At 42.4% G+C, this 25,491-nt stretch overlaps 1 protein-coding gene and 1 long non-coding RNA gene across 4 annotated transcripts in view; one reads left to right on the top strand and one right to left on the bottom strand.

Moving 5' to 3' along the window:
• The window catches only part of FAM120C (family with sequence similarity 120C), a 129,656-nt gene extending 110,320 nt beyond the window's left edge, over nucleotides 1-19,336 (bottom strand). For 2 of the 3 annotated variants that reach the window (XM_023202478.2, XM_023202480.2), the window contains exon 1: nucleotides 18,267-19,336. In XM_023202478.2, the coding sequence (XP_023058246.1) occupies nucleotides 18,267-18,962 (696 nt within the window). In that variant the 5' untranslated portion in view covers nucleotides 18,963-19,336. Of the gene's footprint in view, nucleotides 1-9,534; nucleotides 9,893-18,266 lie in introns of those variants that run through there. The other variant, XM_023202479.2, reaches the window with a different exon arrangement.
• A 2,728-nt stretch (nucleotides 19,337-22,064) lies between these two features.
• LOC111536171 overlaps nucleotides 22,065-25,491 on the top strand; it is a 33,276-nt gene continuing 29,849 nt past the window's right edge. Inside the window, exon 1 of the long non-coding RNA XR_002729662.2 lies at nucleotides 22,065-22,122. This is a non-coding gene — a long non-coding RNA (uncharacterized LOC111536171). The remainder of the gene's footprint in view (nucleotides 22,123-25,491) is intronic.

Here is a 25,491-nt window from a genome sequence, read left to right as displayed (position 1 = left end):
AAAATTTACCATCTTGACTATTTTTAAGCATACAGTTCAGCTGTGTTACGGATTTTCACATTGTTATATAATGTATCTCCAGAACATTTTCATCTTGCAAATCTGAAATTCTATACCCATTAAATAACAGCTCCCTTTTCTCCCTCCTCCTAGCTCTTGGTAACCACAATTCTATTTTCTGTTTCTATAAATTTGACTACTTTAGACACCTCACATAAGCGGAATCATATGGAATTTGTCCTTTTGTGACCGGCTTATTTCACTTAGCATAATGTCCTCAAGTGTTCATCCATATTGTAGCATGTAACAGGATTTCTTTCCTTTTTAAGGCTGAATAATATTCTATTGTATGCTATACATTTTGTTTATCCATTCATCCATCAATAGACATTTGGGTTGCTTCCAACTCTTGGCTACTGTGAATAGTACTGCTATGAACATGGGTGTGCAAATATCTCTTAGAGATCCTGCTTTCAATTGTTTTAGATATATACTCAGAAGTGGAATTGCTGAATTATATGGTAGTTTTATTTTTAATATTTTAAGGAACCTCCATACTGTTTTCCACAGCAGCTGCAGCATTTTACAATCCCACCACCAGTGCATAAGGGTTCCAATTTATCCACATCCTTGCCAACACTTATTTTCAGTGTTTTTTTTTAACAGTAGCCATCCTAATGAGTGTGAGGTAATATCTCATTGTGGTTTTGATTTGCATTTCTCGGAGGATTAGTGATGTTGAATATCTTTTCATAAGCTATTGACCATTCCTGGCATATCTTAAGGCAAATTCCAGACATCAAATCACTTCACCCATAAATACTTCATTATTTAACTCTCACAGTTAAAGTAACAAATAGTACCATTATTACACCCAACAAAATTAACAATTTCTTAATATCATAATATCCAGTCCCTATTAGTCCCTATTCTACTTTCTATGATTGTCCCCAAAATGTCTTTTGATGGTTGCTTTGTTCAAATCAGGATTCAAATAGAATTCACATGCTGTATTTGGTTGATATGGCTTCTAAGGATCTTAACATATAGCAGTTCCCCTTCCCTTTATTTATATGCCATTTATTTGTTCTAAAAAAACTCAGTTTTTAGATTAGAAAAGTAATAAAGATTATTTAACAAATGGTGTTGGGATAACTGAAGAGTCATTTGAGGAGAAAAACATGGATCCATACTTCACACTTTAACTAGGATAACCATAAAAATAATAGGCCAGGCACGGTGGCTTATGCCTGTAATCCCAGCACTTTGGGAGACCAAGGCGGGCAAATCACTTGAGGTCAGGAGTTCGAGACCAGCCTGGCCAACATGGTGAAACCCCGTCTCTACTAAAAATACAAAATTTAGCCAGGTATCATGGCTGGCGCCTGTAATCCCAGCTACTCGGGGGGCTAAGGCAGGAGACTTGCTTGATCTCAGGAGGTAGAGGTTGCAGTGAGCCAAGACGGCACCACTGCACTCCAGCCTGGGTGACAGAGCAAGACTCCGTCTCAAAAAAAAATAGTAATAATAAAAATAAAAATAATAATAAAAGACAACATGAGGGAAATTTTGTATAATCTCAGAGTGGGGATAGTTTATGAGCAAATCCAGTAACACTCCCAGAAAATGGTCAGTACTCTTGACTATATGAAAATCAAACATTTCCACAGTATGAATGTATAAATGACTGATGAATAAGAAAAAAAAAATCAAACATTTCTGCTTGGGAAAAACGAATGTAAGTAAGCTCAAAAGACAAATGACAATCTGCAAAAAATGTGCAACTTACAGTGCAGAAGACTAATTTCCTTAATAGAGAAGGGAAAAAAACCTAACGATCTAAGAGAACATTTCACAAAAAAGGAAACAAATAGATTTTAAGCATATAAAAAGATGATCAAACTCACTTGTGATGAGAGATAAAAATTAAAATAGTACTGAAACATGATGTTTCACCTACAAGATTAGCAAATAATGTATTGGTGAAGGAAACAGGCACTTGCAAACATTCCTGGTAGGGGTATAAATGGTAGAATATCTAGGGAGAGCGATTTGGCAAGACCTTTCAAAATTACAAATGTGCATACCCTTTCCCCCAGCAATTCTCCTTTCAGGGATTTATCTTTTAGATATGTAAAGCACTTGGAACAACAATGCAAGTGCCTAAGTATGAGCAACTTCTCTGCAAACACAAAATATTTATTGCAGCATTATTTGTAATAGGTGAAGACTGGAAACAACCTAATTAATTGCCCATCAATAAGGGACTAGTTAAGTAAATCATAATGTATACATACAATGGAATAGTGCAAAACCATAAAAAATGACAAAACTCTTACCTATACACATAGAAAAATCATCAAGATATGGTAAATGGTAAGTGCCAGGGACAGAACATTATACTATGCTGTTTTTAAAAGGTATTTTTTGTGTAGAATATGTATATATGTAAAATGTGCACATATATATAAAATGTGTAACTATATATGCTTTTATAGCCATAGTATCTCTGAAAGAATACACAATGAACTGATAATATTGGTCCCCTCCAGGGAGGAGAACCTAGTGACTGGGAAAGGGGTGGAATATTTTTTATCACATATCCTTTTGTATCTTTTGAATTTTTGTACCATGAATTGTAAGTTAATCAAAATATAAAATTGCAGCTGAATAAAAGCAGAACATATTCAGGGAAAAAAAATCAAACAATATGGCAGTATGTAGAATGAAAAGTAATAATCCTTTTACTCTCATTCTTTGGAAGTAATCGCTGTTCTAAGCCCTTCCCCTGAAGTCTGATTCAGTAGGTCTAGGGTCAGGCTGGAAATCTGTTTTTAACAAGAACCCCAGATGATTTTATGATGAAGCAAGTTTAAGAAACACTTATCTAGTCAGATCACACAACATGGCAATTTATTCCTAGCAAAATACAATCTGCATTCAATCCTGACAGGGCAAAGAGCCAACAATGACCGTCAGAATAGTGAGCACTGTGGCTCAATTTACACATTCATCATCACTGGTACCACCTGTACGTGCCTGGCCCAAATTGGTCCAGTTTAGTCGTTAACCTTGTAATTTTCCAGGAGAGTAAAATGATTTAGGAGAGTAAAATGATTTAGGAGAGATTCAATTATAACATACCCAAACAACTGATCAGAAAAAACAGCACATTTGAGTTTTAAAGAAAGCGAGAGTTGAGATTATGAATGACCATCTATAGCTTTTAATTGCTGGCTCACCGTTCAGTTCAGTGAATGGAGGTTGAGGGCCTACTAAGTGCCAGGATGCAGACAGCACAAAGCAAGACACTTAACGTGTGAGAAGTTATGGAGCACAGGGCACCATGGGAACACAGAATAAAGGCACCTCAACAGTCAGCGGGGTGATGGTTTTTGAGAGGAAGTGACACCTGTTTACAGAACTCAGGGGAGGCCGGGTGTGGTGGCTCATGCCTGTAATCCCAGCACTTTGGGAGACCAAGGCAGGTGGAACACAAGGTCAGGAGTTCGAAACCAGCCCGGCCAATATGGTGAAACTCCATCTCTATTTAAAAAAAAAAAAAAAAAAATTAGCCGGGTATGGTGGCGGGTGCCTGTAGTAACAGCTACTCAGGAGGCTGAGGCAGGAAGATCACTTGAACCCGGGAGGTGGAGGTTGCAGTGAGCCGAGACCATACCACTGCACTCCAGCCTGGATGACAGAGCGAGACTCTGTCTCAAACAAAAACGAAAACCTCAGGAGAAAACAGCTCTCTAAGACATGTCTCATTTCCAACCTACAGGTAGTCTAAAGAAGTGGCTTTCAAACTGTGCTTCCCCAAACCAGAATTTTCGTAGGTGGAGACTGGATCAAATAACCAGAGAGGATTAGTGTTTCTACTTTTTTTAATTTTTAATTTTTGAAGGTATCATTTTGTCACCAAGGCTGGAATGCAGTGGCGGGATCACAGCTCACTGCAGCCTCAACCTCCCGAGTTCAAACAACCCTGCCACTGCAGCCTCCCAAATAGCTGGGACTCCAGGTGTGCACCACCATGCCTGGTTAAGTTTTGATTTTGTGTAGAGACAGGTCTTGCTATGTTGCCCAGGTTGGTCTCAAACTCCTGGACACAAGCAATCTTCTCACCTTGGCCTCCCAAAGTGCTGAGATTACAGGCATGAGCCACCGTACCTGACCTGGTGTTCCTACTTTCTCTTCAACCTGAGCTCATAGTCCCCATTTTATGTATTACATACTGTGGCTCTTTCAGAAACATTTGAAGAGTATTTGATATTAAAAACAATCAGAAGTATTAATCACTAGAATGTAAGCTTCAAGAAGGCTGAGATTTCAAAAATGTTTTGTTCACTGCTGTTATCTCCAGTACATAGACCACTCGCACAGAGTAGGCAACCAATGAACTGTTTCAACTTTCAACCAATGTGTACTGAGCCAGGCACTGATATATGCCAGGTGCCAATCTAGGTATGGAAACACAGCAGTAACAAGAGCCAAGAGTCTTTGACCTCATGGAGCTAACTGCAGTGATTAATATTTCAAGATAGACACTGGGCTAGGCATATTTCATTTATCCTTCTAACTCTGTGAAATGGGTATTAGATCATTCATCCCCCTCCCTCTCCTTTACTCAAACAGAGAAAACAGAAGCTTGGAAAACTTAATTAACTTGCTCCAAATCACACAGTTAGCAATATGGTAGTACTTGGATTTGAACTAATTAGGTCTGACTTTAAAATAATGCTCTTTCAGGGCTGGGCATAGTGGCTCATACCTGTAATCCCAGCACTTTGGGAGGCGGAGGAAGAGGCAGGAAGATTGCCTGAGCCGAGGATTCCAGCCTGGGCAACACAGTGAGATCCCATCTCTACCAAATATTGTTTAAAAAATTAGCCAGGCATGATGGCACATGCCTGTGGTCCCAGCTACTCAGGAGGCTAAGGTGGGAAGATCGCTTGAGCCCAGGAGGTTGAGGCTGCAGTGAGCCGAGATCATGCACCGCACACCAGTCTGAGCAACAGAGTGAGATCCTGTCTCTAAAAAACAATGGTCTTTCCATTAAGTACTTTCTCAAATAAAGGAAACTGGAAAAGTGGGCATAAAGTAATCTGAGATCAACTCACAAGTAACACAATAAACACAAGGGCATAAAAAAATAACTAGACTGTAAGCCCGTTAGTGGCAGAATTATGTTAGCACTCTGCCTGGACCATAAAAAGAGCATAATAAATGCTTGTTAAAGTTAACTTCAAACTAGAGGCAATACTGCTTTCTGACCTCTGCAATACTTGACTTCCTCCAGCTTGTACCATATTCCCTCAAGCCCCTCTACCATGCTAAATACACCAAACTGGTGACTGACTCGGGCAGAGTTCTGTGGTCTATCTTCTCTACCTGTTCTTACCAAGGCAAAAAGAATTCAAAAGAATTCAAAGACAGTAAGGAATTATCACCTTATAAGAAGATTCGAGGGCGGGATGGATTATGTGTAAGTCTGATTCAGCAACAGAAATATAGATGACTTACATTTCAACTGGAAGGCCACCTTGAACTCTAACTACTAAATAATTACAGACTGAAACTACTGTTGATGCAAATATGCATCACTACATTGTGGAGTTCAACAACCGACCATTAAGAGACCAGACTGATAATCACAAAGCTAAAGAATAATGTATTGAAAGAACAGCAGCAATTAGGAACCACAGTTACTTCAAGGAAACACTGATAAGGTGGCCTTCCCTCTCAACTGTAGGAATTTCAATTATCTACATGCACATACTTGGTAGTCTTGGCCATGAAATGCGGCAGTCAAGCTAGAGGTAGCAGAATACCGATCCAGTGTTCAGTACACACTATTAAGGTCCTAATTTTAATTTGCGAGTACCCAATTTTCGTACTTTTTTCTTTTCTGAGATGGAGTTTTGCTCTTGTTGCCCAGGCTGGAGTGCAATGATGTGGTCTCAGCTCACTGCAACCTCCACCTCCGGGTTGAAGCAATCCTCCTGCCTCAGCCTCCCAAAGTAGCTGGGATTACAGGCGCCCACCACCACACCCTCCTAATTTTTGTATTTCTAGTTGAGAGAGTTTCACCATGTTGGCCAGGCTGGTCTCGAACTCCTGACCTCAGGTGATCCATCCACCTCGGCCTCCCCAAGTGCTAGGATTACAGGCGTGAGCTACTGTGCCCGGCCCAATTTTAGTACTCTTAATTACTCTTAGGCTGCCAGAAGCCAGCCCATTTCTGCAGATGAAGCCTTCTGTCACATTTAAGAACAAAAGGGACAACTTGGATTTTTAAAAAACCTGTTGTGTGTCAACCACGGGCTGGAAACTGTACTTTGATGCTAACTTTTGTTATCAGTGTATACAGCAAGAACTTTGGCATCCAGTGAACCTATGATCAAAGTTTGTGGGGACAAGTCACTTAGCTTCTTCATCTGTAAAATGGAGATTTATGATTCCTAGCCAATTCTAAGACTTACAATTTATAATATAATAGCTGGCACAAACTAAAAAAGTAGTTATGAAAGTCTGTTTTGCAGAGACGAAGTCTGTAGCATGCACTACTGCCTGAAGGTCCTCAGAAATAATTTGAGACAAGTAGATACCAGAATAGGCACTTGTTTAGCCCAAAGCAAATCTTCACAACTGAAAAGTCAGAGGTCTCATGAAAAGTATCCTTAGGAGTAAGAGAGCGAGAATCCAAGGGAACCTCTGGGTTACCTCAGAAAGGAGGACAGGAACTGCACAGAGGACAATGATCACAATAAATTTCAAAGAGTCTTTGAACTATGGGCTGTAAATGCTTACAGGGATGGGCAGCTAACATGAATGAAGGGGCTGAGTAATGAAAAATTAACTTCCAAAAATGTAATTTTTGGTTAGGCATGGTGGGTAATCCCAGCACTTTGGGAGGCTGAGACAGGATTGCTTGAGGCCAGGAGTTTGAGATCAGCCTGGGCAACCTAGCAAGACCCTGTCTCTAAAACAAACAAACAAAACCAAACCTTAAAAATTAGCTGGGTTTGGGTGGCACATGCCAGTAGTCCTAGCTACTGGGGAGGCGGAGGTGGAAGGACTGTTTGAGCCCAGGAGTTCAAGGTTATAGTGAGCCATGTTCACAACACTGCACTCCAACCTGGTGTTTAAAAATAAAAAACACACACACAGAAATGTATTTTTATTTAAGCTGTGGGTGTTTATACATGCAAAATACTGGAGTTTACATTTTACATTGAAGACATAAGTGAAAAACTAGAAAATTTATCATTACACTTTTTTTTTGGTAGTTTATTCTCCTTTGACTTGGAACTGGAGGCCTGACACATTTATGTGCCAAGAGGTCAACGTTAGGCCTTATATTTTTGTGTTACAACATGCAGTACAGAATTCAGCCTTGAATGCTTTCACTTCAAGTGACTAATTTGATCCTATTTCATAATGGAAAACAGCTGTTTAGAAATGTAGGCATTTCCAAACACAGAAGTTTGGCACAGTGTTTTTTATATTTCAGTAACTACTTCCAAAGTATTTGTAGAATTCGGCATTTCAATGACATCATGCTTCATTTTCAGCACCATGGCACAGTAATTCAGAATCTCCATTGTAGCTCTTCTTTCATACTCTAAACCCTGAGAAAGGCTAATTGAACAATATTAGTTCATTTTCATCAAATATGTCAGAGAACCTTTTCTGGAATTCAACAGACAACTTCACAACTGTGGGAATGTAATTCAGGCCATCACCTTCAATTCTTGGAAACCAATTTCAGCAAAGAAAAGTCAGCCAGTTTATCTCTTGCCAAATGAGTTTCTCAAAGGCATAATTTTGCTAGGAACAAGCAAGTACAACCATACATTTGTGAAGGTATTTCTGAACAATGCTGTTTTTATTCAGTGTCTAGATGAGTTGTAAAATCAACCAAACAAGCCAAATATTTTATTTCACTCTCTGCGGGTGTGGTGAATGCCCTTTGGATGCCAAGTCATTTTTTTCAGTATCTTGAGTACCATGCTTCAACTAAGCCAATCAACCTCCATGTAATAGGGCAGATTTCCATAACATGCACCCAATAATTCACCAAGCAAAGTATTCAATTGTGGAGCAAACCACCGTGTTAATTACTAGTTCCTGACCTGACTGATTCATTTCTAAGCTTTTAGCAGAAAGAGCTTTAAGTTTAGGTCCCCGGAAAGTGTTTCTGCTTCAAATTGTTTCTTGGGTCCAACAGTTCTAAACACTATTGCAGAAGCACCATCTGTAGTCATACTTACTAATTTTGACCAATTGATATTAAAAATCTCAAGACTTTTCTCATCACACAAAATCCAGGTATTTCCAGATGTACCTGTGATGAGTCCAAGAGTCGGGTTACATCAAATTCTTAACACATGAATCATACCTAAGTGCAGTGGCTCTCGAACTTTAGCATGTATCAGACTCAGCTGGAGGGCTTGTTGAGACGGATCCATAAGCTCCCCCACCTTTCCCACCAGTTTCTGATTCTGTAGGTCCAAAGGGGTAAGGGACTGAGAATGTGTATTTCCAACATGTTTCCAGATGGTACAGTGCTGTTGGTCTGGGACCGTACTTTGAGAACCACTGGCTAGGAATACAGCTAACTGTACAGCTATGTGGATGCAGTTTTTAATCTGTTGTAACCAGCTGCTATGTAAATCTCCAAAAATAATTTAACTTTTTGACTAAATCTGTCCCAAGAATGTTTAGCCATCAATGTCTGACATCCTGAGCCAAAGTATTTCCTACCTTTGCAAATGCTTGTTTATAACACAATTTCTGTTGTACTCGACAAACACTTTTATAAAACTACTGTAGAAAAAAGGCTTTCAAGTCCTGGCAGTTTTTTCATTTAATACATAATTGCCTTCTGTGGCATCACTTATTTTATCTGTATCTAGAAATATAGCCTGTTGAAATTCCAAGTACATTTTTAAGTTCTTTTCATTTCAGCACTCAACCTTTTTGTATGATTTTTTTTTTTTTGAGATGGAGTTTCACTCTTGTTGCCCAGGCTGGAGTGCAGTGGTGCGGTCTTGGCTCACCGCAACCTCCACCTCCCAGGTTCAAGTGATTCTCCTGCCTCAGCCTCTCGAGTAGCTGGGATTACAGGCACGCGCCACAATGCCCGGCTAATTTTGTATTTTTAGTAGAGACAGGGTTACTCCATGTTGGTCAGGCTGGTTTCGAACTCCCGACCTCAGGTGATCCACCTGCCTCGGCCTCCCAAAGTGCTGGGATTACAGGCGTGAGCCACCACACCCGGCCGTACACTGATATTTCTTACAGTGGTTTACTTTCAAATGGTATCTTAAATTGTAGTCTTTCAACAGACACATTTTATTTAGATGGATATGAAAATTCATCAATTCCACAAAGAAATAGGCTCTCTCCTGTTCAAACACGTGAACTTCTTCCATAAAAAAAGATTGTTTTCACTTTGCACAGATGTGGGTATGAGAAATATTTCGTGTTCATCAAAAATATTATTTAAAAAGAACAAGCACAACAATCAATGGTGTTTCAGTTATCTATTTCTGTGTAACAAATTAGCCCCCAAACTTAGTGGCTTAAAACAACATTTATTATCTCATAGTATCTGCAGGCATGGCTTAGCTGGGTCCTCTGGCTCAAGGTCTCCTATAGGCTTCAATCAAGGTGCCAGCCAGGGCTGCAGTCGTCTCAAGGCTCGCCTGGGGAAGGATCCGCTTCCAAGCTCACTCACGTACGTGGCTGTTGGCAGCAATTCAGTTCCTTGTGGACTGTAGTTGGACTGAGGGCCTCAGTTCCTCACTGAGTGTTGGTTGGAGGCTTCCCTCAGTTTCTTTTCCTGTGGGTCTCTCCATAGGGCAGCTCACAACATGGCAGCTTGCTTCATCAGAGTGATCAAGCAAGAAGAGCCAGAGAGAAAGAGAGAGAGAGTGCAAACAAGATGGAAGTCACAGTTTTTTATAACCTAATCTTGGAAGTGACATCCCATCACTTTTGTTGTAGTCTGCTCATCAGAAGCAAGTCACTAGGTCCAGCCCACAAACTGGGGGGATGGGAGGAGATTACAAAAGGGTGTGAATATCAGGAGGTGGGAATCATTGGGAGCCATTGTAGATGTCTACCATGAATGACAAGTGGCACTTCGTCATCGTGGCAGGGAGACACCATGGAGCTGTAGAGACCAATAAATGAAGACCATGTGGTTCACCAAAAGGGGTTAAGCAGTATTGCCAGAGGATCTGATATTTCAGTAGTTGGAAAGAGACTTTTTTGCAACATTTCTCTATTTTTAAAAGTTGGCAACAAATTCGAACTTGTTAAAAAAAAATGCAAGTTAAATGACAGCAGGAAATGATAATCATTCAATTCATTCAACTAGATGATGCCTTAATATTCAGTCCAAGTGTATTATTTGATTTCAGATCCTGGTGAACACTATTGAGCAATGAAAATAAATGAAGTTCTTTCAAAAAGAAAAGGAAAAAAAATATGTGGGCCAATGCAAAAATACATGAATGGGCCACATAAGGCCTATGGGCTGCCAGTTTGCCATCTTTGCCATACCTTTGTAATTTCCTCATGTGATACAGATGAATGGGCAAGGGTTTTGCTTCTGGTATGCAAATCCTGGTTTCTGCCACTTCTACTGGTTATGTCCCTGGGCCTAATGACAAAGGCCAGAGAAAGGATCTTGGGGACTTATACCGTAAGTCTTTTCTTCCTTGTTTCCTCTACTAGACTATGAGCTCCTGGAAGGGTAGGGTACCATGCTTTGTACCCCTGACTTCAACACTCCTTATCTCACTTTCCTACTTCATTTTCTCCACAGCATTTCCTATGTCACAAAACATTTTTTGCCTATTTATCTTGTTTGTTGTCTATCTTCTTCATTAGAATATGTTTCATGAGGTCAGAAATCTGTTTTATTCACTGCTGTATCCTCATAATCTTGAACTTTGCCTGGCACACAGGAGTCCAATAAACACAGTCTGAGTAAATTAATTCCATTGTTCATAGTACTTAGAACAGTGTCTGGCACAGAACAGGTGCTCAAAAATATTAACTGAACTGAAAAGCACTGTCCTGATAAGAAAAATGGGGTAAAATTAGGCTAGATAATGGTGGGCAGATCATGAAGGCATGCCATGGCATGCCATGCTAAGCTTAAAGCATGAGAGTGAGGTGATCAATGTCCAACCTACTAGGTGCACAAGATATTTTGTATTTTTTTTTTTTTTTTTTTTATACAGGGTCTTAACTCTGTCACCCAGGCTGCAGTGCAGTGGTGCAATCTCAGCTCAGTGCAACCTCAACCTCTCAGGCTCAAGCGATCCTCCTGCCTCAGCCTCCTGAGTAGCTGAGACTACAGGTGCGCACCACCATGCCCTGCTACAAGACATTTTAGTCAATATAATAGCAGCTGGCATTTATATGGCATTTACTACGTGCCATATAATGTTCTAAGCATATTACTTAAATCATTTAACACAACAAAATTTGTGATGTAGGTATTATTGTTAAACTGAGGCACAGAGTAAGTAACTTGCCTAAGCTTACATAATGAGTACTTAGAAGAATAGGGATCTAAACCCAGGCAGTCTGGCTCCAAGGCCTGTGTTGTCAGCCATTATGCTACACAAACTAAATATAGGAAAAAATGTTCTGGAAAAAGTTATTAAAATATAACTATAAAAATGCAATTACACTGTTCTGAGATATGTTAAAGATGAAGGATTTTGGTGTCAAATATCTTTAGGTCCAAATCTTGGTCCAACCATGTTCTAGCAGTGCAACCTTGGGCCAGTGACTACACTGAGCCTGTTTTCTTTCTTTTTTTTTTTTTTGCTATAAAAAGTAGAGATTTAGGCCGGGCGTGGTGGCTCACGCCTGTAATCCCAACACTTTGGGTGGCTGACGCAGGTGGATCACTTGAGGTCAGGAGTTAGAAACCACTCTCGCCGACATGGTGAAACTCCATCTCTACTAAAAATAGAAAAATTAGTTGGGTGTGGTGGCATGTGCCTGCAGTCCCAGCTACTTGGGAGGCTGAGGCAGGAGAATTGCTTGAACCCAGGAGGCGGAGGTTGTAGTGAGCCAAGATCACGCCACTGTACTCCAATCTGGGCCACAGAGCGAGACTCTGCCTCAAAAAACAAAAAACAAAACAAAACAAACAAAAAACAAAATAAACACAAGAGAGAGAGAGAGATTTAATCTGTCATAGGAGTAGAGGAAAAAATAGAGATTAATACCTCTCTTGTTGGGTGGTTGTGAGGATTAAATGAATATTGGTGAGGTACCTCGCCCACGTGGTAGCCATTATTACTACCATTAAAAGGGAATATATTCTATAACTGCATTGCTAAGCAGCTACAAAACTTCTGAGTAACAGGAGCTTGGCAATTCAGTTTGCAATCTGAGTTTATTTAGATGGAATTAATATATAACATTGTATAGTATTGATTCTAAATTCTTCTTTATCTGACCTGTAAAGCCCTCTACAGTGATTCAGTCAGTAAAGGTAAACCAACCAATCTCTCTCTCTCACAGCAAACATTATTTTATATATGTCAAGTCCTAGAGCAAATCTCCGCCCTCTTGAAACTCATTTAAAAGAGAATTAAGCGATATGAAAATACTATGAAAGAGAAAAAAATATGAGAGAGGTAAGAACAGAGTACTCTGGTAGTAAAGGGAAGGCTAATTTACCACAGCTGACAGAGGCTGGCTAGGAAAGATACTATAACGATAACTTTTGAGCAGGAATAAGGGGGAATTTGCTATGCAAAGGTCAAGATAAACATAAGAAAAATACTATGAGAGAGGACACGGTATGTCTAGGAAACTAAGAAAATATAGAATGGTTGGAACAGGGGTGGCCAGAGGTGAGCACCAGGTAAGTCTGGAGGGAGTTTGGGATCAGATTGTGAAGGGCACTGTCTGCCATATTGAGAAGTTTGGACTCAGTAGGGTAGGCAAATACACCTTTGGGCATATAACAGAGTCAGCTTCTGTTTTCAGAATGGTGTCTCTGGCAGCAATATGGCAGATGGAGTCCAGAGAGTGTTATGGTAAAGGAACAAGCTGACACTGTCTTCCTGGTTCAGATAAGAAATTTTGGTAGCCTGAACTAAAGCAACGGGGGTGGAAACAGACAGAAGTAGCTGGACTCAGGAGACATTTCTAACGTAGAATTCAAAGGATCCAATGACCAAGTAAATGTGGGAAGTGACAGGAGAGTGAAGAATTGAGGACTCCACGGCTTCTGGCTTGAAAGTGATGAAAGACACCATTCATAGAAATAGAGAGTACCAGAAGTGGAACAAGTTTTGGGGAAACATAATGAGTTCCATTTTGGGTAGTTTTTAGTTTAAGTGACCTAAAAGACATCAAGTAGTAGAGAGCTGAAAAGATGTGTTGAAAGCTCATGAGAGAGGTCAAGGGTAGAGACAGAGCAATAGGAATCATCAGAATTTAATTAATACTTAAAGCCACCATAATGGATGAGATTGCTCAGGAAACAAAAGTAGAAGAATATGACCAGGACAGAAGCCTTGAGGGCACCAACATTTAAAGAAGCAGGCAGAAGAGGAATAAGGAAAAAAGAAGAAAGAACTAGAGGGTTACAAGGAGAATCAGAAGTGAGTTGAACTGTGAAATCCAAGGAAGACGGTTCAAGAATAGGATGGCTTGATATTAATGATCTTAAAGAGGACCAAGAAAGGCTAAGAATGGAAATGCGTGCAGCAGCTTCAGAGTAGTAACATCAGATATAAAGTAGCACTAGGCTAGGAAATGGAAATTAATACAATCTGCTTCTTTAAGAATAATGGTGAATAGGGAAGAAAGGAGATAAAGATAATGGCTCGAAGGAATTAGAAAAGAAAGGGGAAGTTTTTGTTTTTCAAAGATTATTTGTGCATGCTCTAAGTGAAAGAAACCAGAGAGGCAGAGACTGAAACTGTAGAAAGGACAGGGATTACTACTTTTGAATTCCTATAACATCACTGTATGACTCACTTACTTGGCACTTAGCTTACACATTTGCCTTGTATTGGCAGTATTGTACATTTAGCAATGCTGGCACAAACTAAGTGCTCAAAAAATCTACTTATGATTGTCTTCATGTATCTATACATATTATCTAGCCAGTAACAGTGTACAATCATACACAAGAATGTACAAAACGAAGGAAACAGGATGGTGGGATTGTGTAAACTTTGAGCAATATAAACCCAGAACAGTAATTTTTATCCACCACTTACTAGTACTTAGAACAAAGAAAAATTATTTTACCTCTTGGTTATCTCAGTTACTCAACTGTAAAATGGGGGAGAATACCATACACCTTGCAAGCTCTTGAGGATTAAATATTTTTAAAGCTTTTAATATACAACTTGTTGCCTAAGAAGTAATTATTATTTTGATTATTTTCCAACCACTAGAGCATCTAGAAAAGTCATTGACTTTTCAGAATGTCTACGACTAATGGTAAGTAAACAATCAGGAGGCATAGCAGCCATTGCTTTATCGTATTCTAGAGAACCAAAGCACAAAATGATACCTGTTCTCCAAGTCTGGTTATTCATATACCACCAACATGATTTCTGCCATATCCAAGTACTGCAACTTAGTATCTTTCTTTAAATCAACTCATTTTATCTAATCATAACCACTCTAAAAAAGTATAGCTGCGAAATGGTGAGTTTGATGTGCTGATCTTTTTTTTTTCTAATTACACAGTAACCATTAAAACAAAGCATTCATTCCCTTAATCACCCTAAATTATCTCCTGAATCACAATCTAAAACTGATTTAGGTTGCTCTACTTCTGAGACCCTTAGGAAGCAATCAGGCAAGCAATTTGTGGGTTTACTTAATTTTCCTTCTACTGATTATCATTTACAAAGGTTTGCAGAGCATATAAATGAAACCAACCAAATCAAAAAATTCATCCCAACAATATACACTGGATCTTTTCATGGTAAGTCCGAAGTTGTCTAAAGCTAAACAGACAACCCAGCAACTTATCTATTATTTAATCCTTCCACCTCTACTTTCTGTATCACAAATGAAAATGAGACTGGGAATAAAGGCCCATCTTGTGGTCTAGCCCGAAGAACAAAACCAGAGAGGGGAGAGATACAGTAGTGGGTTTTGTTCTGAGGCACTGACATTCAGTCAAAAGAAAGAGTAGGCATGCAAATCATCCAAGTGAAAAATTCCCACCTTCAAGACAGTAGAACACTCCTCTGAAAAGGGAAACCACAATCGGTTATTAATACCTTTCAAGTCTGTGCTACGATCCAGGGAGTTCTTCATCACTTCAATAAAAACAAAAAAGTCACTGACTGGAACCGGGAGAGACTTCACTCATTGATAACATTGACAGACACTTTAGATATGCAATTTTAGAGCTGGTCTTAAATCCATTATATTAAGAGCCACACTACACTCTTAAAAAGTCACTTCTACAATCCATTCTCTTAGGATCATCGATCTATTCATTATGGAAAAAAACAATGTACCCTGCACCCAAAGTACACAGGACATTATGGAGAATACAAAAAGATCAGAGTTTGTTTATAATCTACAACAGGGAATAAGATTTCTACATTCTCCAAGAGTGCTTCTAAGGACTAGAGAGAACTGCTGGGAATTTTTCCCCAACATTTTTATTATGAAAAACTTCCAACATATGGCAAAGTTGAAATAATTTTACAGTGAACATCTGAATACCCACGACTGAGATTCTACTATTTTTACTATACCTTATTTATCACATATCTATCTATTCAATCCATCTTTTTCATTAACTGCTGGGATTTTGAAAATGAGACTGTGTGGTGAAGTACAACAAAAATACACTAAGGGCTGCTTCTCAAAAGATTTTGACTGATGGGGTATATAAACAAAAAAACCTTTGGAAACCACAAACCCATACTCAGTGTTCAACCCTCCTGCCAACCTCCAATCAAAATCTATTCAGAGCTCATAACTGGCTATTCGGGTCTCCATACCCTTGTCCACTATCTGAACTCTCTTCAGTCCTCTTCATGGCTTAACACCAATCGGTGAAGCCTTCCCCAACTTTCACTCCTTTACTCAGAATTAACCATGCCCCCGATAGGGGCCACATTTTTCATCATTTGCAATTAGCCCACAGTATCTGCAATTTATTATCTCTTTCACTAAACCTTGTCCTCGTTGAGGACAGGATCCCCTTATTTACCTCTCAGTCCTCAGCAAGCAGCTAGTACTTAGCCTACAGCAAGCACTCTAATAAAAGAGTGAGTTAATGACCTGAACCGTCTTTAACCAGGAGCCAAGGAAGAGTTTAGCTGAGTGGGGAAATGACTTAATCACAGTGGCACTTTAGAAAGATTCATTTTATAGCAGCACTGTTGTTTAGAGTATGAGCTTTGGAGGAAGACCACATAGGCACAAATCTCAGCCCTGCCACTTATCTCTTGGTGACTTTGGGCAAGTTTCTAAGCCCGTGCCTCAGTTTCCTCATTTAGAAAACAGGGATAATACTGCTTCACAGGTTATTGCAAGGATGATGAGGTAAGTTTTTTAAAAGAAGCGCACAGAGCGGCACCTAACACATAGTAAATATTCCATCAATGTGGTCACTATTGCCAGCAACCAGGTTAATAACGAGGTTAAAAATTTCTTACAAGCCTGGGTGGTAGCAGTGAAAACAAAGTGGAAAGAATGGCCATGAATAAAGAATCTACCTTAAAATGTTCAGTCAGAAGAGCAAGCAAATGTGTGCCTTTTTTTTTTTTAACCTTGTATGAGATAGCTCACGTTTGGATGTGTTTAAACTAAAACAACTATAATCTAGGCACTCTAGGCACAGATTTGATGCTGAGAACGAGTCTAGCATGACTGAACTCTAGACACAACCTTTATAACCATTGCAAGCTTCTCTGTTTAGGTCTTTTAGTCTCTGAGCTAAAACTTCTTTCCTCCTCATTACTCCAGCAGCCACCACTTCTTAAGTGATTCCCACAATCCCCTGTTCTGTCTAACTGTAAGGACAACCCCCAAGAACCTTGGTTGGGGAAACAGGTTTGCGGTTTCGTTCTACCCAACCCTGTACTACTTTTCTTTTTCTTCTTCCTGCCCACCTCCTTTACTTCCCAAGCCTTGCTATTCTCTACACGTAGGAACTTGAAACCTAAGAGTATGGGAAAGCAACAGAGCAGCAGCAGTGGTGCCAAGAACTGGGGATGCTGCCAAGCTGTTCCCCAGGCCCCATATGCAGTGACCCAACTACATGCAGATTGGACGTAACTGCCTATGGGGCCTTGCACACTTGATATTCTTTTTTGCTTCTGCTCATTTTCTTCCTCCCACTTAAAGCAACCTCCTCCCAAGCTTGTGACTCATTCAAATCCAATCCATCTTTGAAGACCCAGGTGAGGTCCGCTTCTTCAGGGAAGCCTCCCCTGACCACTTTAGTCCAAAGATATCCCACCAACCCCACATACAGAAAACAGGAACTGTACTTACTGTCTGGACCATAAGGCATAATCACATACACATTGCTATAATTAAATGTTTCATGTGTATACATTTAACTTTCCAAGGGTATGAGCAGTGTCTCACATGTCTTTAAAACTCTTACACTCAGTGCGTTAATACTTGTTGAACAGTGACTGAATCAGTGGGTTTTTGTTTATGTGTTTAGGCTAAGGCAGGAGGAAGAAGATGCGTGTTGAAATGAGAAAGGCTGAATGGACAGATGGGTAAAAAAGCAGCAGTGGGTGAAGACGGAAAAATAATGTAGAAGAAAGGTATTCAGTTCACACCTGCTTAAGTGATTTACTGCGAGGTTGGAAAGAGACACAGGAGAAAGATGTCAACTGGAAAAAGCAGGGTAAAGGCATTTCAGTTTGAGGCAGAAGACAGCAGGAGAAAGGTGAGGCTACAAAAGAAATTCTGACTAGATTCTGCTGAAACCTAGTGTTAGGCCAATTGGATAAGGGAACCTAAAGGGAGATACTGGGATGACATGAGTAGAGATATGGCCATGTAGGTGAGTGAATCCGTAGGGGGTAGTATGAAGGGGGGAGGAAAATGGATAAAATGGTAGAGGGTAGTTAGGCAGGTAGGTTAGCTGTTGGGCGGGTAGGTGGGTGGGTAGATGGGAGGCAGGGTAGTGGGTAAGTGGGTAGGTGGTTAGGTATTTAGTTGGGAGGGAATAGGTGTGGGGCTTATTATTTAAGATCCGGCCCCTCCCTCACCTTGACCCGGAAGCGGATGAGTGCTAGCCTCACGCAGTGGCTCAGGCAGGCCGGTGGCAGGAACCAGGCCCGCGGTGGAGGGGTGCCCTTGTTGCCCACGTGTCCCACGATCAGTTGCGCTGTCTGCCGCTCGGCCTGGCACCGACGGCCCCACTCGGCCAGCCGGTCCTTGCCCAGGCCCCCCGGGAACATGACCACGAGCTCCAGGCCGTCGCCGCCAGGATAGGCACAAGCCTGGCACAGCGCTGACAAGTAGCCCAGCATGGCGTTCCATTGGCCGCCACACACCCAATCCGTCTGGTAGCCGCCATAGAGCCGCGGCAGCGCCGAGCCGGCGTCCACCAGCACCCGGGCCCCGGGCAGCGGAGGGGGCGGCGGCGGCAGCGGAGGGTGCAACCCGGGCTGCGCCTGGCCGTGATGGTGGAAGTGGTGAGCGGGGTGATGGTGCCGAGTCGGCCCCGCGCCCCCGGAGTAGGCACCCAACGCAGCGGGCGGAAGCGGCGGTTGCAGAGGCGCGGAGCCCCTGGCGGCGCGTGGAGCCCCGGGCGCTAGGGCGGCAGTCGGCGGCAGCTGGCGGTGCAAGTGCTGCTGCTGCTGCTGGCGCGAGACCGTGCGCGCGAGTTTGAGGAGGTCCACGGGCACCACGGCCCCGGGACAGCGCTTCTCCAGGAACTCTTGGAAGCCCTGGACACCCATGCTTCGTCGGTGGGCAGACGAGACAGCGGCTGCGCGAGCAGGCTAGGCGAAGATCTGGGCGCGAAGCTGGGGGCGGGCGCGTGCGCACTCCGCGGGGGGCAAAGGGGGGACGGGAAAAGGATTCCCGAGGGGAGGGGTGAGGAAGCGAGGGAATGAGGGCGGGGAGAAGAGGAAACCACAAATTGAATTTGGGTAGAGAGAAGAGGAGAGGCAGACCGGACCCGGGAGAGGCTGGGAGGATAAAAGCGAGGATGGGCTCTAGTCACTTCTCTTTTTTCTCCTTTCCGGTCGCTCTTCTTCGCGCTTTAGAAAGGGTGAAGCCTCTTTCTTCCACCTCCGGGAGCCATGTTGCCTCGTCTTCTCGGTGGTCCACGCTTTCTAGCGGGAGGAAGGGGAGCGAGGGGGGGCGGGGCGGGGAAAGGGGCATCTTGGTAGTTGTAGTCTTCTCTATGGCCTTGGGATGTAGTCGAGGAACCAGAATACTACTCTTCTCAGCCCTTGTGCTCACAGGGTCTCAGGAAGCGGGGCGTGATGATGAGTGTTTAGGAGTTGCACTCCAGCTCCTTGCATCCCACTGAGCTGCTTAGGTTATTTACTGCTTTTTCCTGGAAAAAGAGTTTTGGGGGAAGGATTGATGCATCATGGGAATGGAAGTTAGAGTGGATTGACTGAACTCAGCTAAAGTGAGCTAAAACTCCCCGGGAGGGAGGATTTTCCCCTTAGTGGAAAGACGATATGTAAAAGAGCTGTTGGTCCCAATTAAGAAAGACGTAACTGGTCGGGCGCGGTGGCTCACGCCTGTAATCCCTCCGAGGCGGGCGGATCACGAAGTCAGGAAATGGAGACCATAGTGGCCAACATGGTGAAACCCCGTCTCTACTAAAAATACAAAAATTAGCCGGGCGTGGTGGCGCGTGCCTGTAATCCCAGCTACTCTGGAGGCTGAGGCAGGAGAATCGCTTGAACCTGGGAGGCGGAGGTTGCAGTGAGCCAAGATCACGTCACTGTACTCCAGTCTGGTGACAGAGCCAGACTCCATCTCAAAAAAAATAAAGAAAAAGAAAAACTTACATTATTTACTTGCCTAAGGCAATGCAGAGACAAAATAAAATCAAATATCCTTGCCCTAAGCATCGCTTTGGGCAGGGAGATAATTACCAACACAAATTACATTACAAGTTGTCCCTTTTTGGTACTCCCAGATCTACTATGTCCTATGGTTAGGGCCTTTGGTTTCCAAACTTCATTGTGTTTTAGTCTGTCGGGAGCTTTTCTAAATAGCTGCAAGGGCTCTAATTTCAGATGTATAGAGTCATAATCTTTTGAAAAATGTATTTTCAACATACTGAGATGAAACAGATGCAGTGCCTGTCTTCTTTCTGGCTTTCAGGGCCGGCCCACTCTTTCAGCAGGAATAGAGCAGAAAAGAAGATCTGAAATGAGTAGTAGCCAGATCTGGCTTGGAACTTACTGGAAGGTAGGAGATAATGGCAGGCAGAGTTAGAATGCAGAAGTGCAGAACCCAAGAGTGATCAGGATAAATGATAGGGGAATACTCTATTAGGATGCAAAAGCAAAAAAGCTTCAAGCTACATAAATTCTAAAATAGTGGAGATGGAACAAGTCAGATTGTCAAAGAATAAGTAGATGGCAAGGCAGTGTACATAGTTAACTCTTGCAAGCAAGCAGTGAAAGGAGAGAGCAGTGGCTTGAAGGGATGAAGGATGGAAGGAATGGAGGTTTTTTTTTTTTTTTTTTTGAGACGGAGTCTCGCTCTGTCGCCCGCGCTGGAGTGCAGTGGCCGGATCTCAGCTCACTGCAAGCTCCGCCTCCCGGGTTTACGCCATTCTCCTGCCTCAGCCTCCCGAGTAGCTGGGACTACAGGCTCCCGCCGCCTCGCCCGGCTAGTTTTTTGTATTTTTTAGTAGAGACGGGGTTTCACCGTGTTAGCCAGGATGGTCTCGATCTCCTGACCTCGTGATCCGCCCGTCTCGGCCTCCCGAAGTGCTGGGATTACAGGCTTGAGCCACCGCGCCCGGCCTAGGAATGGAGGTTTTTTAGTATAATGGACACCTGTGGGACTGTCTGCCCAGGCCCTCTTTTCCGGGAATTGACCCTCCCCTTCCCGCATTTATAGGGTTATGACAAAAACTGTCATGTTCCTATAACCATAGCTTATTGGGTCAGAGGAGGGCACCTAATCCAACCTGGGGCAATCAAAATCTCATTTTCTAGAAATTTGGAATTGGACCAGAGATATCAGCTTTTCTCTAAGTGTAAAGCTTGGAAGCTGTCAACTAATTTCCCCACCAGAGGGACAGAAGTGAAAGATGCTGGTCTGCAGAAAGAGAGAAAAAATGCAGACTTTCAGAGAAGAGCAGAGGTGAGAAATAGAGTCTTCATTGTGTTCAAGTCCCAGGTTCCAGATAATGCAGTAGTGTGATTACAGCTCACTGCAACCTCGACTTTATTTTTTGTAGAGACCCTAAAATGTGGAACAGATAGAGACCAGAGACCTCTGCATCGGTTGATGGGAAGGAAGTTGGTATTCTGTGTTATTTGGCAGTGAAGCATTTGCTTATTGCCCTTGGGACTCAAAACAGCAGCCCCTTTGCTTATATCAAGAGATCTGCATTTGCTGAGGGTCAGATATTCATTGGCCTTGCTGAATTACAGCAGAATCTCAATCTTGCCTCAAAGGTTTCACCAGTTAGGAAACTGGCATCAAGGCAATTGGAACGAAGTTATCTGTATCTGCCTCCTAAGTAGTACTCCTTGTTCTCCAGCTCTCCTAAATGTGACGAATAGAAGCCACAACAGGCTATTCCCTTTAGCAGATCTGAAGCTTCAAAGAGCCTAACTTGGCAAGATTCTTGGCACTTGTTTTTAGCATTCTGAGTCTCCTCAAATGAAACCAACAGGCAGTCATATAAGGTTTTAAAGAAGCTGTATCACTAGAAAATCAAATCTGTGAATAGGGGCAATAATTGATCAGCCAGAGCAGTGATTCTCTCTCTCTTTTTTTTTTGAGATGGAGTCTCACTCTGTTGCCCGGGTGGAGTACAGTGGCGTGATCTCGGCTTACCGCAACCTACACCTCCCAGGTTCAAGCAATCAAGCGATTCTTCTGCCTCAGCCTCCCGAGTAGCTGGGACTACAGGTATGTGCCAGCAGAGAGTCACTGCTCTGGTCGGGCATGGTGGCTCATGCCTGTAATCCCAGGGCTTTGGGAGGCTGAGGCGGGCAGATCACTTGAGGTCAGAGTTCGAGATCAGCCTGGCCAACATGGCGAAACCCCATCTCTACTCAAAACACAAAAATTAGCCAGGCCTGGTGGCGCATGCCTGTAATTCCAGCTATTTGGGAGGCTGAGGCACGAGAATCACTTGAGCCTGGGAGGCGGAGGTTGCAGTGAGCTGAGATTGTGCCTCTGCACTGCAGCCTGCTCAGTAGAGTGAGACTCTGTCTCAAAAAACAAAACAAAAAGTGAGCTGGGTCTTCTCAGGGATTCAATCTTAGACTGCCAGAAACCATGCTAATGTTTGGTGAAGTGTCAGTGCAGGGGTTTGAATGGAGTGTACCTGCTGAGTTTTTGCAGGTCTTACTTACCAGCCCTTTAGGTGATTCTAACCGCACTCTTGAGTTTGAGAATCACTGCTTTTCTAGAACATACTCTTAGGCCCATGTCCAGACTGGTTAAGCAAAGAGGTACATCAGTAAATTGGTTGCCATTTTTTATATGCCTGTAATTTCTTTTATTCCGATCCAGGTGGAAATGGACCTGGTGGCTGATAATGGTGTGACCCCTCCTTTCCTAAATAGGCTTTTTTTTTAGATGAAGTCTCATTCTGTCGCCAGGCTGGAGTGCAGTGGTGCGATCTCGGCTCACTGCAACTTCTGCCTCCTGGGTTCAAGTGATTCTCCTGCCTCATCTTCCCTAATAGCTGGGGCTACAGGCATGTGGCACCACACCCAGCTAATTTTTGTATTTTTAGTGGAGATGGAGTTTCACCACGTTGGCCAGGATGGCCTCAGTCTCTTGGCCTCCCAGAGTGCTGGGATTACAGGCGTGAGCCACTGTGCCTGGCCTAATGGGCTTTTTTTTTTTTTTTTGAGACAGAATCTCACTCTGTTGCCCAAGCTGGAGTGCAGTGGTGGGATCTCGGCTCACTGCAACCTCCGCCTCCCAGGCTCAAGCAATTCTTGTGCCTCAGCCTCCCCAGTAGCTGGGATTACAGGTACACGCCACCACGCCTGGCTAATTTTTGTAGTTTTAGTAGAGATGGTGTTTCACCATGTTGGCCAAGCTGGTCTCTAACTGTTGACCTCAAGTGATCTGCCTGCCTTTGCCTCCCAAAGTGCTGGCATCATAGGCTTGAGCTACCATGCTGGCCCCTAAAAGGGCATTCTGACTGTGGTTATCTAATTATTTCTCTACTCTTGCATATTAGATCTATTGGTGGCAATTACGTTTATCAGAGGTTGTGAGATCAAGAGCAAGGCAGCCGTATTTAGACTGTCACCGAACTAGAGGAGGAAAGAATATGTCCTTGCCATACCATTGTTTCTGAATGCAGTAGTTGAATATGACCAGCAGCTGTACATGGCTAATGTTAGGTGCTGGCATTTTGGGAATTGTAGGTATGGGGAAAATAACATGTTTATAGGACAGCCAAGAGGAGGTTTATAGGTAAATATTTATTAGACTGTCTCTGCAGCACCCCTTTTCTACCACCTTATCTACCTTATCCTCATGGTTGCAGCAGGAGCCATCCTTTAGGGACGTTCCCAGAGAATTTGATTGAGCTGGAGGAGAAGACATGAAAAATCCTGGCTGTATTCAGACACCTGGTTCATTTGGTCCTAAGGCCCACCTGTACTATCCCTGGGTTCTATGAGGCACCCCTATCTTTATAAATTCCCATTTTTGCTTAAACTTGTTCAAATTGTGTTTATACTACTTAAACACAAGATTCCTAACATAAATAGTACAGGAGAAACTATACAGGATGGAAGTCATAGAATAGTATTTCAGAATGTGTGCTTTGGAGCCAAGAACTGGTTTCCCATACCAGTTCAACTTTTTATTAGCTGTATAGTTTTAACAAGTTGCTTAGCCTCTTGTACGCTTCCTGTATCTGTGAAGTGGGGGCTCATTAATTTATTCAACAGATTTATTTAATACCTACTACATGCCAGGAATAAAGCTGGGCACTGGAAGAAAACAGTTTTAAAGACAGTCAAGGAGCACAGAAAGGTGATAAGTAATGATCACTTAGAAGCTTGTGAAAATTAAATGACATTGTAGAGCACTAGCATAATAACTGGCACAATAAGCACCTAATAAATGTTAACTCTTATGAAGGGTGGGGAGAAGCATAAAGAGGTTATATGGAGAGTTCACATCAAACTCAATCTTATGTCATCATTCCACCGAAGTAGGAACTAGTTGTTCAGTTTCTGAAAGAGTGAACACTTAGGTTTCTCTATTGCCCAATCCTTGGGGCCTCTTTGAGAGGCTATGAGGTCATAGAGTTATAGAAAATAATTCATCAGAAGGTCTAATGAGGTTGCCGTATTGCTTGTGTTACTTGAATCAGCAACTGGCTGATAATAGGGAAGTCATTTATTTGATTAGTAAACAATGACAGTGGTTCTCAACCCAAGTCACCTATCAGTGTCACCTGGGAAGCTTTTTAAGATGATGATGATTCTAGAGATGGGGCCCAGACACTAAATTTAAAAATTTTATTTTTAATTGTAAAATACACATAAAATTTACCATCATAACCATTTTTAAGTATATGGTTCAGTAATATTAAGTATATTCATATTGTTGTGCAACTAAAACATTTTTAAAAATAGTTCCCAAGGTGATTCTAATGTGCAGTCAGGGTTGAGAACCACTGAGCTTGAATGGAGAATGTTTATAAATACTGGTTAAATTCCTAAGCCTACTTCCTCATTTGTAACATGCATGTGAGCTAGTCCTTTCCAATTCCAAAATTTTATGATAGTCTTTTTTCCACCTAGCCCAAGGTCTTGCTCCTATCTAAACCATCATTTATGCTATACTTCAATCCTGTCTTGAGCTCCTGTTATAATATCCATCTTCTCCCTACTCCCCAACTACTTCACCTCTTTCTAAACTCTAGTCACAGATGTAATTCTGTTATGTCATTCTGTGTGTGTGTGACGGAGTCTCACTCTGTTGCCAGGCTGGAGTGCAGTGGCGCGATCTTGGTTCACTGCAACCTCCACCTCCCGGGTTCAAGCGATTCTCCTGCCTCAGCCTCCTGAGTAGCTGGGACTGCAGGCGTGTGCCACCATGTCTGGCTAATTTTTGTATTTTTAGTAGAGACAGGGTTTCACCATGTTGGCCAGGATGGTCTCGATCTCTTGACCTTGTGATCCGCCCACCTCAGCCTCCGAAAAGTGCTGGGATTACAGGTGTGAGCCACTGCGCCTGGCCTGTTATCTCACTCTTTTACCAAGTGGTGCTCATTAATGATGGCATATTTTAAAAGGG

Source organism: Piliocolobus tephrosceles, chromosome 12 (genome assembly GCF_002776525.5).
Source record: "Piliocolobus tephrosceles isolate RC106 chromosome 12, ASM277652v3, whole genome shotgun sequence".
NCBI lineage: Eukaryota > Metazoa > Chordata > Mammalia > Primates > Cercopithecidae > Piliocolobus > Piliocolobus tephrosceles.
This window is presented reverse-complemented; position numbering and strand designations above follow the sequence as displayed.